At 43.0% G+C, this 17409-nt stretch overlaps 1 protein-coding gene across 1 annotated transcript in view; it reads left to right on the forward strand.

Annotated features, from left to right (window-relative positions):
- The first annotated feature begins 6304 nt into the window (after positions 1 to 6304).
- The window catches only part of ABHD4 (abhydrolase domain containing 4), a 17611-nt gene continuing 6506 nt past the window's right edge, over positions 6305 to 17409 (forward strand). The window contains exons 1-4 of the mRNA XM_027843180.1: positions 6305 to 6402; positions 10967 to 11055; positions 12768 to 13140; positions 13659 to 13813. Coding sequence (XP_027698981.1) covers positions 6380 to 6402; positions 10967 to 11055; positions 12768 to 13140; positions 13659 to 13813 — 640 coding nt within the window. The 5' untranslated portion in view covers positions 6305 to 6379. The remainder of the gene's footprint in view (positions 6403 to 10966; positions 11056 to 12767; positions 13141 to 13658; positions 13814 to 17409) is intronic.

Raw genomic sequence — 17409 nt, forward strand, 5'->3', positions numbered from 1 at the left:
GGCGCAGCAGAGCCCCCCGCCTACCGCCTCCGGGCGGAACGAGAAGCGCCAAGGAGCGTCGCCCGCTTAGGGAGACGTGTCCCCACCGTCCTATCTCTGGAAGTCCGGGAGGTGACGCAAGCAGTTGCTCCGGCGAGAGAATAACAGGAAGCGGGAACGAGAAAAAAACGGACCGGGCTGCAGCCTAAGAGTTCCGGGTGTCTTCGTTTCTCCCAACTTCCCCAGCACGCGCCAGAGGGGTAATCAGGCCAATGGTTTCGATGCCGCGTCTTGTAGGGCCGGTTCTCGGTCGCGTTCCGAGTTGTTACCGACACATTCGCGCGGAGCTGAAGCGGCCCTAGTTCGACAGCGGTATCCCCCTCGCTGCGCAAGCGCCGGCGTAGCCTCAGCCAGGCTTCTAGAGGAGGGGGTTGAGGAGGAGGAAAAAGAGAGGGGAGGGGGGTAGATGAGGAGGGGGAGGGGAAGGCCCTACTGAGAAAGGAGGAAAGAGAGGAAGCAAGGAGGAGGAGCGGGGGAGGGAGGACGATATTTCCGTTAACTAGCTTTTAAATTAATACCAAATTTAAATCGAAGTATTCATCTAAGCCCCTGCTTGACAGCTGCTTGCTGTGTGGTCTTAGGTAAGTCACTTCCCCTCTCTGGGTACCAGCTGGCATCTCTATAAAATGCAGGTTGGTGGGAGGGAGTAAGGACTACCTAGATGCTTCCTAAGGACCCCTGCCAGCCGTAATGTTCAGTGAATGTGTGAATTTATATTCGTTTTCACAATTGGATGTTTACAGGGTCATAGAGGTTGACAATTGCTTGAAAGTTTGCTAAATTATTTACATATTTTTACTGCTCATAACCCTGTGAGGTGATAAAAATAATATGGCAATGTTATTATTTATCATTAATATGGATAATGTTGGGTTATTATTAGTATGTATATTACTCATATAATAATGGATGTTACTGCAGTTAGTCATATCAATATGAACATTGTTGGCGCCATTGATAATAGATATTACTGCTATTCATATTAATATGGAAATTGATATTACCCATAATAATGACAAGATAGCATTTATATAGCTCCTTAAGGTTTGTTAATCATTTTACTAATACCTCATTTTATCCTCACAACAACCCTGGGAAATAGGTGCTCTTATTATTCCTCATTTTACAAATGAGGAAATTTTACCGATGAAGAAGATAGGGGATAAGTGGTTTGCCCACGGCCATGCTGCTGGTAAGCTAATGTGGATTTGCACTCAGGTGTTCTGACTCCTGGTCTGGTGCCACTTAGCTGAGTCTAGCTACTAAAATTATTGTACCATTTTAAAGAAGAGGAAACTGAGGTTCAGAGAGGTTAACTTTAATAAAGCCTGTAGTTACACAAAGTCACAGAGACAGGTTTGAACACTGGTTTCTAATCAGTCAGTGCACTGCATCCTCTAAATTTAAATTTCTTTTGCACTTAGTTTTGTGAATTTGAGTACATTTTTAATTTTAATTTTTTGTTTTAGTCCCTCTGATTGAAAATGGCAAACATTGAAGAAAAAGTCAACTGCGTTCTCTGGTTAGCTGAACTCAAGTCAGCAACAGCTGTAAGAAGAAAATTTGCTTCCCATTATAAGAAAGAGGCTCCCCACAGAAATTTAATTAACAACTGGATGAAAAAATTCAAGGAAACTGGCTCAATTCATGACAAGCCTAGATCTGGGAGACCCCGAGCAAGTGAAGAGGCTGTGGCTGAAATTGCAAATGAAGTATTTATAGCACAAGATGGTGGCTATGTTGAATTTTAATAAGAAACATATCAGTATTTTAAATTGTAAATAATTTTTAAGTGTTAGTTTGTAGCATTTATACTTCTGAAGTCATTAAAGCTTAAAACTAAACTAATACCTTTGGGATACCCTGTATTTGTGGTCCAAGGGGATGGGTTCCAGTCATGGTTCTGCTGCTTTCCACACACACACATGACCTTGGGTAAGTCATTTAACCTCTCTAGACTTCAGTTTCCTTATTAATAAAATAAAGGGATTGGATTAAATGATCCCTAAGGTCCCTTCCAGCTCTGAATTCTATAATCCAAGTTGAATTTTTTTATTGCCAGGATCTAGCTTTTCCTAATCTTCTCACATCCTCCATTTCTGTCATCCCTGACCTATTAATTTTATGATATTTCATAACCAGACAAGTTCGAAGGTTAACAGCATCAAAACTTTGAAAGCCATACCATGAAACTCTAAGCAGCACCAGTTGGCTTCTCTGATCAGATGTGGAATGATGACAACCTTAAGAGGGTTTGGAGCCCAACAACCTCAGTCCCACTCACCTTTCATCTACAGCCCATAAATGCTCTAACTGATTTCAGTCAATCCACAAACTCTTTAGTGCCAGGCAAGGGTAGAGGGGTGGGGCTTAAATTGACAGGGTAAACTATCTGCTATCTTATCGCCTAATAGAAACCATCCAAACCTTACTATATTGTTGTTCAGTTGTATCCAACTCTTCATGACCCCCTGGACCATGTTATCTATATGTATGTGTCTGGGGCTGGATTTGAACTCAGGTCTTCCCAATTCTAAGCCCGGTGCTGTATCCCCTGAGCCATCTAGCTGCCCCTACATCACTATATATGTGATTATGAGTTTCAGCTCTGTGGCAGGGCTCTAGGTTGAAGTTGAAAGTCACTTGCCCAAATGGTCTTATGGGTAGGTTAATAAATACCCTTATCTCTCTGATTGAGTCACTTTAGGGCAAGGACCATGTATAACAACATATCCTTTGCATTTCTAGCATGTTGAACATTTTTTGTTGATGATGTGGCTTCTACTATACCTTTGACTTTCCTTTAGTCACTTACTCAGCTAGCTTCCAATAAAATGTGGAAATATAGGACTATTCGGAGACTTGTATTTATGAGCTGTTAAGAGAATTTGAAAATCTCTTCCACTGGCATGGTATGTATGGTACAGTCAATTTCCTTGGTAATTTGAACCCTCCTCCCCTTCCCTGCCTCATTAGGGAGTAAAAGGATAGTTTTAGCAGCAAAATTAAGCTGTATGCCTATTCCAAGAAAACATTTTTCTGACGTAGAGGCAAATTATTCAAAGTAGTGATACTGCTACTAGTACTATTCATCCAGAACCCTGCTGACGTGCCTCCCTCTTGTTTGATCTGCCTTTCATTTCTTTCACCCATTATTATTTGCTTTTCCATAGGAGGGATACAATAGAAAACATGAAAAACAAATCAGATTGACTTGCTGAAAGCCTGACTTCCAGGGTCTTGCAGTCCTACCAGTACACTGAATTACTGAGTTTTTTATTGAACTGTTTAAGAGGTACAGCAAGAAGAGGGCCTGCTGCCCAGCACTATGGCTGTAACTGCAGCAGCATTTCTTATTTCAGTCAACAACTTCTTAAGCTATTCATACAAATGACAATTTAAATGGACACTAATAGCCTGCCTGGTATTTTAGGATAATTTATGCCAAGGCTTTTCCATATTTCACTGAATAATTAAGTTACCTGTAAAACAAGAGCCCCTGATTTTGGTGAGCTTGGCAGTAAACCAATCCTAAAAAATAACAATTTATAGGACTTGAACTTGGGCCTTCTGGTGCAGTGCTTTTCCACTACCCTGTGCCACTGTCTCTCCAGCAGCTACAAAACTGATTTGTCCCTTTAATTAAAAGGCAAGTTAATTTTGAGTTGATGTGGCAAAATAAGTGGGCTTTGAAAGGTTTTATGATCATGGCATCTGTAAAATGAGCTGGAGAAGGGAATGGCAAACCACTCCAATATCTTTGCCAAGAAGACTCCAGATGGGGTCACAAAGTGTCAGATACGACTTAAAAAAAAAAAAAAAACAACCCAACAACAGTGTATCCGGCGAAGAGAAAGAACACTTGCTTTTTCACTCTCTGAGACACCCAGCTGACAGACACTAGGATTCCTTTCCACTTTGGAGTGATTTCAGAAAGTCCATTACAGTTCCAGGTTATCCCAAGCGCTAGAAATGCTGGGCCTTAGGGTTCTAGTCAGCTTGTTTTTTTTGGAGTGAGGGCAGTATTTGTTTTTGTACATGGTGTGTTGGAGGCAGAGCTTTAAAGCCACCACTTTTATGATGAGACAAAATGAAAGTCATTGAACATTTCACAAAGTAGCTACTTTTCTCGAGCACACCAAGATTATGCAACAAGGATACTGTGGCATTTAACTTTTCTGAATGCATCCCTCTGCCCCTTCCTCCCACCCTTCTCTCGGTCTGGAAATGCATCTGGTAACTAAGTCATCAAAGTATGGCAACTTGTGTGGTTTTAGGCACCCACCAAGTCTGAGAGGCCCTAGACTTTTTATGCTCCTGGAAGCTACAATCTAAAAGACTGAGGCCAATTAGACCCTAGGGGCAGTTTTGGCCTCTTTTTAGTAAAGCCTCCCCAAGTTGGGGGTAGGCAAAAATAAGTTGCATCAGAAAAATACTGCTCCTCTCACTTAGTGTTATATAATAGACTAAAAATTCTCTACCTGTAGTTAACCTGCTGGAGAGCTGATCGAGCACAGACATAAAGTTCTCCCTCCCTAATCTATTCCAAACCCTCTGGCCCCTGCCTCAGAAAGATCTATGTCTCCCAAGGGCTTTGGCTAGTTCCCAGATAGGAGATAAGAGGATGCTCTTCAACGTCTCTTCCAGCTCTAGACCACATACTCAAAAGTCTCCGAGACACCTACTGTCTACAAGTTCCCTTTCTCCTAAGTGTAAATCCCTTATAACTCCCTGCAACCTGACAACCTCACCACTACTAAAAGTGCTCTCTCCAAACGAGTGTCTTAATTTCCAGTACCAGTGACTTTTAGTTAGTCATTCTCCCTGGTCTCTTCTATAGGATGTGATCCCCCTGTTGATCAGACCCTTCCTTCTTCCTAGTCTCTCCTCCCTCAACTTCCATGACACAGTTCTCTTTTGACTGTACTTGTCTCACTGCTCTTCCTTGGTCTCCTTTGATTCACATTCCATCTCTTGCTGCCTAAGTATCACCCAAAGCTCTATTCTCCATCCTCTTTTTGCTATTTTCTTTCCTTTGGCAACCTCATACCCAGAGCTTCATTTATCACCTCTATGCAAATAACTCCCAAATCCCTTTTTCTTCCTTGTGCTGTAGTCCTCATGTCCAACTACCTGCTAAATATCTCTCCTTGAATGCCTAGCCAGACCTTCCAAGTCATCTAAAGCAACCCTTGTTCTCTCCCAAACCTGCCTCTCCCGGCTTTCATATTTCTGATAATAGCACCAGCACTATCATAATCCCAGACTTGTAACCTCAGTAGTTAGGTGGCACAGTGGATGGAGTGCTGGGCCTGGGGCTAGGAAGACATCTTTTTGAGTTCCAATCTGGCCTCAGACACTTAATAGCTGGGTGACCCTAGGTCATTTCATCCTGTTGGCCTCAATTTCCTCATCTGTTAAAAAAAAAAATGGACTGGAGAAGAAAATGGCAAACTTCTCCAATATCTTTGCCAAAAAAACTCCAAATGGAGTTACAAAGAGTTGGACAAGACTGAAAATTAGTGAAAAACAACAACATCCTGTACTCTCTGGACTGCTTACTTGGAACATAGCCCCTCTGCACCTCTAACCTTTTGAAAGCTTACTGTCCATTTAAGGAGACAAGCCTTTCTGGAACTCCCCAGCAGAAAGTGATCACTTTCCCCTTTTCAGGTTATTTTTTTAAACATTTTGATTGAATCCTCTTTGCCTTTATCACATTTTGCCTTGTATTTGTATTAATGAGCTACTCCTCCACCCCTTTCAGATTGTAAAATCCCACAGGGCCAGAGCCCTCATTTTTCTGCTTCGTAGGCTACTGCCCTAATGCTTTGGTGTCATTCAGTTGAACTAAATTGAACATCAAGATCAAGGAAGCTACACATGATTAGCTTGAAGGGCATAAGTAGGAGAAGGCTCTCCTTCACTAGGCTAGTACGATAGAGTAGGATGGGGAAAACTCTGGACTTCTATAGCTTGTCACTTTAGCCATTCACCTCTCCCTCCCAAAGTCATTCCAAGAGTCTTGGCCTGGGGGTTCTTTGAGGGGGCCGATCTTTTCAAGACATTTGCCCCAGGAGTCTGGAACCCCCTTCAGAAACTTTAGGTATGCCTGTAAACTCAGCTCCCCACTTATCCACTTCCCTACTCCTACCTGAACCCCACCCGCTCCATTCATAATCCCCTTTGCCCCACCCACCTTTCTGCTTACCCCATCTTTCTCCTAAGCACCTCTGGCCACGCCCCAGTTTGTTAGCCAATGCTTTCCGAGGTCAGCTGGTGCTGCCGTCAGGAGGAGGGACAGGCTGGCTTACTTTCTACCCAGCCAGGCTTATTTACTATGGCTGACGATCTGGAGCAGCAGTGAGTTAATTTCCCTGTCTGTCTCTCTTTCCCTTTCTCTCTGTGGTCATAAATTTAGGACTCTAATGCAGAGGCCTGGTTTTAGACATACCCTACGTTTTCAGTTTTGCTCCAGGGGGAGGGATGAAGGTTCTTGCCCTAGCTAAGAGAAGGAAGGAATGCAGGGGTAGTAAGGACAGAGAGGCTTTGCTGAAAGTTATGTTTCTGACCTTAGCCTGTATTTCTTTCTCTTCCTGCTTCCCATCCTGTTGTTGCTAAGATCCCTGCTGCTGAGGGGTTTGCTTTAGTTTTCTGGAAGATGGGTGGATGCGGGATACTGGTTGGGCTGGAGTTGGGTGGAAGAGCTGAAAAGCTAATTTTACACTCGCCCCAGGAATGATCTCCAACATGCCCTAAAGGGTGTTGGGGAGAAAGAACATCTTTCACTTGAATAGGTTAGAAAGTGCTTTGGAAGGAATGGAGTATTTTTCTGTACTGGAAGGAGACAGAAGCAGGGTATGAGGATGCATTTGATTCTTTCCCAAGCCAAATCCTGGCTACTTCATATAAACGGGTAATAATTATCCTCACAATATAGCATCTTGGGTTTAGAGTTCTAGTGGTTTCACTTCATCTGCAATCAGGTTTGGGATCCCTTTGTCGTTGCCTGAGCCTTCTCCCCTAAGACAGTAGCAATTGCTTTTTGAAGAATGACTCAGCAGCTAGCTATGCCTACGTTACTTGTGTATAGTGTCTACCCTCTTTCCAATGCACGTGTATTGTTGCCTCTTTTTCAGAACTTCTGAACTGGCATGTCCTAAAGCAAAGTGGCCTTTAAAAAAGAGAGAGGAAAAGAATTGCCTTCCTTTAGCTCTAAAAAATCTCAAAGAGCATAGCTTTCTAAGCCTCTGTAGACTCCTAGTACCCCAGGGCTGAAGTCAGAAGCCCTGAGTTTGAGCAAGTCCCACTCTGCCACTTATTAGCTGAACAAGTCACTCAACTTACCAGAGCCTCATTTTCCACACCTGTAAAACGGGGTGATAATTGCACTCTTTACTGCACAGGGTTGTTGTGAGGACGTCTCAAATGAGACAGTCTGTGCTCTGTAAAGCCTCATACAAATGACAACTAGTACAACAGTGTTTATAAAATTATCTTGTCTAACCCCCTAATTTTACAGGTGAAGAAATAAAAACCCAAATAGGTTAACCAGTGTACTTAAGAGCATTACACAGCATATCTAACCTCCCATCCCGTTCAGGAATCTTCTTTATAAAATCACTAACTGTTAGTCTTGAACACTTATAATGACAGGGAAATCCTTGTCCTTAGCGTTACCTCATGAGGTCATCCATTTTGTTTTTTTTTGGGGGGGGGGGTGATCCGATTGTTAGAAGTAGAAGCAACTAAGTGGCATAGAGGATAGAGCACTGGGCCTGGAGTCAGGAAGACCAGAGTTCAAATCTGGCCTGGACACTTAAACTAGCTGTGTGATCCTGGGCAAGTGACTTAACTTCTTGTCTGTCTCAGGTTCCTCAGCTATGAAATGGGGATAATAGCACTTACTTTCTGGGCTGTTGTAAGGATCAAATGAGATAATATTTGTAAAATGCTTAGCATATAGTTCGTGGCACATAGTGACAGCTTAATAAAATGCTCCCCTTTTCAGGGAAATTTTGATCAATAATTATTTGTTGACTTTTTAAACAGTTTTAAATTTAAATAGTATTTATTGAATGCTGAATTTAGGGATCAGAGAGTATAAGCTACAAGAATTTCCAGGGTGCAATTAAAAGACAACCTGTATTCTAATCACAGGCCAGTCTTAAGTAGCAAAAAAAAGACAGAAATGGCAGCCTAGGAAACATGGCATACATAAAAAAATACATTGTAGCCAGTAACTGGTACAGATGGTGAGTGCCATGGGAGAAAAAGATCACTATGGACAGGGCTGTTTACATAGGCGGCTTCTCCAAGGACATAGGAGCTAAGTGGAAGCAGTGTGGTCCTAGCTTCAAATCCTGCTTCCCATGCGTATTACCCATGTAATCCTGACCCTTTGTTTCTTCATCAGTAAGAAGAGAGGGTCAGAGTAGATCTGTGATTCTAAGATCATCTATGAAGGATGAGTGAAGGACATAGGAGAGGGAAGGTTGGAGAAAACTCCATAAGGAATAGAGGAAACTCGGCACATGCAAAATACCAGCTAGTAGTCTAATTTTGCTGGGCATGGGCTGGCTGCATAGAGGGTCACAGTGCTAGGGGACAAGGCTGTTGGGACCAGATCATGAACTCAGTTTCATAGAGGAACAGCCACAGATGGCACAGGCACAAAGTGTTTCAGAGACATTTGCTCTTTGGTTAACAGATTGAGGTTGTACAGAAGAGATGTTAAAGGAGGAATTAAAAGACAGCCTGTGTTCTAGTCCCAGGCCAGTCTCAGATAGCCAACAAAGCGTAGAGCTGGTAGGGTCAGAAGTTCTCAACCCATTCAGTCCTGGCTTCACTGCAATGTGACTTAATGCAGATTATCGCACCTCTCCAAGCTTTTCTTCATCTGTAAAATGGAGATGATAATATTTGCATTATGGCGTTCACAAGGTTGTTGTGAGGATCAAGAGAACGCTGCAGCATCTCGTAACCACCAGACACACCACATGGCAGCTATGCCAAAGTAAAGGACAGCTCTCTTTGGGGTATTATCTCTCAAGGTGCTTAAATTTCAGAAGTGGATAGTGACTTCAGAGATCTCAAATCTAACTTGTATCTGAACAGTGATCTCTTCTATAACATCCTTGACAACTGGTTGTCTAACTTCCACTTGAGGACCCCAAATGATAGCTTTCAAGACAGCTTATTCCACTTTTGGAGAAATCAGATTATTCAAGGTGTCTTCCACATATTGAACCAAGATCTGCCTCTTTGCAACAGCCTTCTGTTGGATCTAGTTGTACTCCCTGGAAAGCAGAGAATAGGGGATAGGGAATAGAGCTATGATTTTGCTGATAAAGGGAACTTTGGCTGTCTCTGGTAAAGACACCCTCTCTCTCTAAATGCAAGTAGGCACCTCCTCTGCAACCTATAGTCTTGGAGAGTTTCCCAGAGCACTGAGTGATTGAGTGTTTTGTGTAAAGTCACACAGCCATTATGATGTCCTTCCTTCTACCTACCCATCATGTCTTCTCTCAGTTCAAATATTCTTCCTTCTCCTAGAATCATAAAATGTTGGAAGGGGCCTTTGAGATTATCTATTCCAATACTGTTGTTCCTAAGTAAGAAAAATTAGGCCTGTAGAGTTGAAATGGTATCTCCGACATTACACAACAAATGAGGAGAAGCAGTAGGTCCAGAATCCAGGGGTCGGGGCTGTTGGTCCATGCTTTTTCTCCCACACTTGATAGCTTTATAAGAACTATGATTTTTATCAGTTAGGTGCCTGCTCAGCTGTTACAGATTGCAACCACTCCATAATGCCTTAGTTAATGAGTTGTAAAGAAAGAAACGTCTTCATCTGATGGCTTCTAGTGATGAATCTTTCTGTATTTTGCTAGGCTGTTTGTCAAACCACAGACAACACAGGGTCATCTCCATGTCACAACAAGCAGCAGAAGATTATCTTCATGCTACTATGCTAAGTCTATATGTTGCCCACTATAATGCCTTAAAAGATAGAGGCTAAACCAAATGACCTTTTGTAATCTTTCCTGGTTCTAGGATTCTGTGCAAGATGTTGCCATCTTGGCAGATACTGATTAGGATAGCCCTTCTACAGGGGGGAATCCCTGCTAGTGGCTTATGTCAAGAAAAGGGAAGTTTCTTCTATCTACCTGGAATTCTACCCTCTAGGCCAGAGTTGGAGAAAGTATAAGAAAACACAGGAGGGAGAAGGAATTGCTTTCCTGTACGTTAAGGGGAAATAAGGTTGATTATTTCACTTATCTCCATTGCACCCATGAGAAGTAGAGACTTATCCTCCTCAGTTTTGTAATTTGGAAACTAAGGCACAGAGAGTAGTGACTTGCCCCTATGCCCAGTGAGCCAGAGCCAAAAACTGGACCCATTTGTCCCAAATCCTACCCTGTGCTTCTCTCCATTCCCCACTGCTTTGTTCAGGGTTGAACTACCCCCAGAAGGAAATTGGACATCTGCTGGTAACCTCTGGGGGTCATATTTTTAGGAGCAGAAAGGGAGAGAGAAAGCCAGGCCTGCTACTCTGGAAAAGCTGGCAGACCTCATGGTAATTTAGCCTGCTTAGTGAAGGTCATCCTCAAGGATCACGAAAAAAAAAGTGTCTGGTCAGTTCTTGATCTCTTTGAATATAGGTGAGTGACATTCTCTGCATGTAAATAGGTAATATTAGTAGCGTGTGTTGTTGTAAATAGCCACTAACCCAAGGAAAAAAACAGTTTTAACAGCTACATAGAAAAGAGTGCTGGCTGTGAGGATTTGGCACCAATGAGTGGGGAGGGCAGGCAGGGAGACGACTTTGTTGCCTGATAAATGTTGTGTGGCTGTTGGCAAGGCTGAGTGAATCTGTGTTCCCCTTCTAATGTCACCATGCATCTATGTCTCTCCCCAATCCCAGGCCTAAAGGCTGGCTGAGTAGCTGGCTACCTACTTGGTGTCCCACTTCGATGTCTCAGCTGAAGAATGTGGAAGCTAGGATCCTACAATGTAAGTAAGCGACATGAGCTTGCCCTGTCTCAGGGCTTTCCCCAAGAAGGATGTGTGGTAGGCCTGAAGTCTAGATTCACTGGGTAAGCCCGGTGAGGATGGGGAAGGTAGCTGAGGAAGGGATGGATCCTTAGGATAATGGTTCTTCAACTTTCACTCCTCTCCAAAAAAAAAAAGCTAAAAAAAAAAAACTTTCACTCCTCTCTTTTACTTTAACCCTTCAATAAATATACAGACTCATGACCAGCCTTTTTGTCTTTCCATAAAATTGTTGTCATCAAGTATCTACCCAATACACTGGAGGCTTTCTTCTGGTTCCTTTAATGTTCTGTGGTTACCAGTCCATCCCTCTCTCTCACTACATTACTGGCCCACTTCTACTACATTACTGGCCCACTTCCTTCTTTGATCATAAACATCTTTGATGATTTTTTTTTTTAATATCAGGGCCAGAGTTCCTCTTCCAGACATAACATCCCAACTTGACTCCTCCAACACATTCACTGTCACACACATGACTATTCATCACCTCACTTTTTTGATATTCTACCCTATCGTGCACCCACACTTATCTGGCTACCACAGCTGTTTTGGCCTGCCAGGGTCTTGCTCTCGTGGCCAGTGTCACGTGGAGAGAGTTAACCCCATTAGCTACACATAGTCACATGATACAGCTTCTGCTATTTTGGCTCTTTCCTATGCCTCTGAATCACAATTCCTTATTTGCCAGATGTCATCTCCCTAGACTGTCCTTGGTATAACTACCAAGTCCCTTGGTATAACTAACCATGTCCCTTATTACCCTAAACAGGCCATATAACTGTCAGTCAACCAATAAGCATTTATTAAGTACCTACCATGTGCTAAGTTTTGGGGATATAAAAGGAGGCAAAAGGCAGCCCCTGACCTTTCACAGTGTAATGTTATAACCCCCTGGCTTCAACCTAAAGGTCAGGTTGTTCCCTCTCACCAATCTCACCATCCCAACTCCCATCCTCTCCTTAACATTTAAGAGGTAGTAACACCAAATCCTCTTTCCAGACATGCATTCTTCAGAATAAACACATGATAAAAATCTATTCCTTCATTTGCTAGGCTGTGTTCCAGAATTTATTAAGCAAAAACCCCCATAGCTGTTAGGAGAGCCAGGAATCTCACCCACTAGGACCCAAGCAAACATGGGCACAGAAGTCAAGAATTGTACCTCACAGCTAGTGGAGAAGCTACCCAAGGCTGTCTCAGACTACATTCTAAGCCAGCCATGCAGATTAGCACTGGCCAAAGTGCCAGCCCAAAGGACACCTAGCGGTCAGTTCTGAGAAGGAATTGAAATAAGGGGGCAGCTGGGTGGTGCAGTGGATAGAGCACCGGCCTTGACCCTGGGCAAGTCACTTAACCCCAATTGCCCACAAATTAAAAAAAAAAGAAGGAATTGAAATAAAGAGCCTCCTTTTTTATACTTTCTGGTTACTAGGGCAAACTAAGAAATAGGGTTTGGTCAGGGGGAAATATTTCAGTATATTGGGTACAAGAAGTTGTTGAATTTTTCTGTGTAGGGACACAGGAAAGCATAGAAAAGAATACCAGGAAATCACTAGTGTCAAAAGTTTGGTATTGAAGGTGATTAAGAGTCTATGATGAAAGTCTAGCCAATACTGTAACATCATCGGTAGAAAGACTATTCATTTTCCATGGACTCCCACTCTCCTTAGGTCTCCAGAATAAGTTCTTGGCCCGCTATGTGTCCCTCCCAAATCATAACAAGATCTGGACCGTTACAGTGAGCCCAGAGTTGGAGGACCGCACGCCCTTGGTGATGGTGCATGGCTTTGGGGGTGGCGTGGGCCTCTGGATCTTAAACATGGATTCACTGAGTACTCGACGTACAGTGCACACCTTCGACCTGCTGGGCTTTGGAAGAAGCTCAAGGCCAATATTTCCCCGTGATGCCCAGGGTGCTGAGGATGAATTTGTGACCTCTATAGAGACCTGGCGGGAGACCATGGGTATCCCCAACATGATTCTCCTGGGGCACAGCTTAGGAGGCTTCCTCGCCACATCTTACTCTATCAAGTATCCTGAAAGGTAAGGGATGAGCCTCCTTCTTTTGCCTCAACAGAAAACTCAATCCACAAATCAATAAGCATTTATTCAGTGCCTATTATGTGCCAGATGTTGGGGGTACAAAGACAAAAAAGGAGCTTACATTCTATAGGGGGAGACATATAAGTAGATATAACATGTATCCAAAGTAAACATAAAGCTGTTTTATTTATTTTGTGTGGGGGGGCAGGGATGAGGCAAAGCCTTGTGTATAAGGAGGGATTTGAGCTGAGTTCTGGAGGAATCAAGGAATTGAGAGGAAGAGGTTAAGGGAGTAGGTTCATGGAATAAGGCTCAGCCTGCACAAAGGCAGAGACCAGAAATGGGATGCAATGTTGAGGAGTAGCAAGTTGTCTAGTTTGTCTGGACCATAGAGTCAACATCAGCGTCTCAGTCATCGGCTTTATCACAGTGCATCAGTTCCTCCTCCTTCTGAGAAGACTGAAGGATTGTCATACCTCTGCACTATTAATCTTCACCTTTTCCCTGTCTTAATGTAGAGTCAAACACCTCATCCTGGTGGACCCATGGGGTTTCCCCCTTCGACCTACTGACCCCAGTGAAAGCCGGACACCCCCAACCTGGGTCAAGGCTGTTGCTTCTGTCCTGGGGCGTTCCAATCCTTTAGCTGTCTTAAGGGTGGCTGGACCCTGGGGTAAGTAACTTACAAAAGAAAAGATCAGGGGCAGCTAGGTGGCACAGTGGATAGAGCACTGGCCCTGGATTCAGGAGGACCTGAGTTCAAATCCGGCCTCAGACACATAAACACTTACTAGCTGTGTGACCTTGGGCAAGTCACTTAACCCCATTGCCTAGCCAAAAAAAAGAAAAGATCACCATCTTCTTAAACACAGCCCATCCCATTCTGAAAGCCCCATGCCACCACATTTAGTTTATTCTTGAAAAGTAGAGGAGTCAGGGCAGCTAGGTGGCGCAGTGGATAGAGCACCAGCCCTGGAGTGAGGAGGACCTGAGTTCAAATCCAGCCTCAGACACATGACTCTTATTAGCTGCGTGACCCTGGGCAAGTCACTTAACCCCATTGCCTAGCACAAACAAACAAACAAACAAACAAAAAAAGTAGAAGAGTAAACCTGGACATTCAATAACATCAATCATCGTTCACTGTTGAACTAAATCTGATATCTCTTATCTGAGGTTTCAGAGTCCTGTGGCCTCCATCTTTAGGGGAGATGCTTCATCTGCAAGGAACAGAGAAAGCAGAATTAGTTGTATACCCAAGGAGGAGCCTGGATTTCTAAAAGGATCCTAGACTTCCTACAGGAAGTGACCTCAGAGGTCATCTAGTCCAACCCTTTCATTTTACAAATGGGGAAACTGAGGCCTAGAGAAGTTAAATGACTTACCCCAGGTCACACAGGGAGTTACAACAGAGCCAGAATTTGAGCCTACATTGTTTGAGTGTAGATGTAGGTTTTCTGCACTCTTACCAAGTTACTGTTCATCTTCTAACAACTCTTCTCCATTCCTGGGAATCTTTTCACTTTGAAGAAATAAAAAAGTAAATTATTTTTCTTGTTATAATGGATAAACAAGCTGTGTCTCCCATATTTCTCTAGAGCTGAAGACTAAACTGGACACATCATTTCATTGGCGTAGGGAAAGCCCAGATGAGGAAACTCCCCCCGCACATGCAACTTCTCAGCTATTTAGTCTTCCCTGAGTGTTGCCTAAAACACAGTGTCAAATGCAACCCACAGGTTACATGTGTCCCACAACATTCCCAGGGGTAGTTTGAATCAGATTAAAATTAATTGGGAAATATTTAGCAAAATAAACAAAAATACAATAAAATAGATGATTAATATCATTTAATCTAATATCATTTGAAAAAAACAAAACCTAAGTCAATATGTAGCCTACAGGGATCCTTATGTGTGGATTAGTGGTCCCTGTTTCTATTTAAGTTTGACACTATGACCCAGAGCACTAAGAGGTTAATCATCTTACTCAGGTCACGCAGGCAGGACTTGAACCCAGATCTTCCTGGCTCAAAGGCTGTTTCTCTATTCACCAAGCTAAGCTACCTCTAGGAGGAACAAAATAGTTCTGGATCCCATTAAAAGATAGCTCGAAGAATTCAAGCATCTGAAAACCGGGAGCCAAGAAGGGCAAAAGTCAGAGGGAAAAGAGTGGGTAGATAGAGACTAGAGTCATTCTGGTGGTCCTCAGAATCCCTGAAGTGTGCTGGGAAATTAATAATAACTGAGGAAATAATCCGAGCTATAAATTCATTAGCAAAACAAGCATAATAAATGGGTCAATGGACTCCCCAGTCAGTCCAAAGACTCTGACTACAGAGTAAGACAGATTTTTATGTATTAAAAACAATTAATCAAATAAGACCAATTAATTAAAAGAAAACAATAGCAGGATACAAGTCAGAATACAAAATTAGGTAATCTGATTTCTAATTGGAAGAAAGATTAGGGACTTTCCAGATTGGGAGAGAGAGAGAGCGCTAAAAGGTACAATTCCCTGAAATCAGAAAAGGAGTGTCCCACTCCCCCTAAGTGTCTGAATTCAATCAAAGGAACATGTAAACAATAACTGATTGACCAGTACAGGGCTAGTTTTCAGGTAAAACATACGGATTGCGTGAGATGTATAATTGTGAGAAAAATCGTTGCGTCCCAATCTTCAGATCTGATCAGGTCTCTAGTAAGTATACCCTGGGTCAGGGGTAGGGAACCTGCTCCCTTGAGGCCAATGTAGCCCTTTGACTCAATCCAAACTTCACAGAACAAATCCCCTTAATAAAAGGATCTTTTCTGTGAAGTTTGGATTGAGTCAAAAGGCTAGACCTGGAAGGACCTAGAAGGCCACCCCTAGAAAGTTCCCCGCCCCTGACCTAGGTCCTTAGTTAAGCGTCTCTGAACAACAGGTAGAGGTGGTCCAGCCTCCCAGCCAAGCAGGACTAGGTTCAAACAATGCAATAAAGTTTTCTGACAATTTCCATACTTGAATACAAGTCTTCTCGCATGACAAGTTGGACTAGGCCCATAATTGAATAAAAAAGGAACTGAGCTAGTTCCAGAATTGAGTCACAAGATGCGGTCAGTGTAGTTTACTCAGTTCCCACAGAAGCAAGCTTCTTTCCTTCCTGTCCCAGCCACCATACCTGTGCTAGCCTTTCTGTGTGTGGCCAGGGGTACAAATAAGTGTGAGGGATGCTGTAGCAAAGATGGTAGGTTGACTGATTTGGAAAACAAGAGGTGAAGGATCCTTGAGCTACTTTTGATCACCTCCTATTTGCATTTGAAGAGGGGAGAAGAAACAATAGGATCACAGAATCACAGGAAGGAGAGAGAGAGAGAGAGAGAGAGAATGAATAAAACAGGACAAGAGGAGAAATCAATTGACTATTGGGTCTAATTTTTGCAGTTTAGCATTTGGGGAATCCAGTAGTTTTCCTCCTCAGAATAAAGGAAAATAAAGCAACAAAATCTTCCAAAATAAGTCACTGGACCTGAGAGGACATCCCCAGCTTAAGTTTTGTCCTTACAGTGAATTGGAAGGAGCACTGAATTTGGTGATTTGGCATCGGAGGATCTGGGTTCAAATCTCCCACTTGTGTGACCTCATCAGACAAGACATTTAAGCTTTCAGGACTCCAGGCCACTAGTTCTCAAAGAGTGGTCCGGGAACCCCTGGGGATCCCTGAGGCCCCTTCAGGGGGTCTGCAAGGTCAAAAGTATTTTTGTTATATTACTAAGATGCTTTAATTTCTCATATGATAAATATGAAGCTCTTTGGGGGTCCTCAATAATTTTTTAGAGTATAAAGGGGTCCTGAGAACAAAATGTTCTAGAAATGTTGTGTCTCTGGGCAACTCTCTAAGACCTTAAGTTGCAGAATAACTGCATTTGTAGAGGGAGTTTCCCCATCTGAGATTTCCCTCTATCTCTGAAAGCAGAGGTACATTTTTCATCCCTAGAGAAACCAGAGAGACACTGCTGCTTCCTTTATCCCATTATCAAGGAGGATACTTTTTTTATTTCTTGTAAGTCAAAAGTAGTTGAGAAGAGATTCTGGAGGTGGAGAGTCTACTTACTGTGTGACCTTGCATATGTCACATACCTTCTTTGGTTTGCAGTTGTCTTATCTGTAAAAAGGAGGGTCTTGGACTAGGTAATCAGTCTTAGCACTAATTCTATTTTGAAAGCCAGTGCTTTGCCAGAGATCCCAGGACACAGTAGGATAGTAAAGTCGACTAGTCCCATGCCTTGC

The sequence above is a fragment of the Vombatus ursinus genome, unplaced genomic scaffold (assembly GCF_900497805.2).
Source record: "Vombatus ursinus unplaced genomic scaffold, bare-nosed wombat genome assembly UNPS02014894.1, whole genome shotgun sequence".
Lineage (NCBI taxonomy): Eukaryota > Metazoa > Chordata > Mammalia > Diprotodontia > Vombatidae > Vombatus > Vombatus ursinus.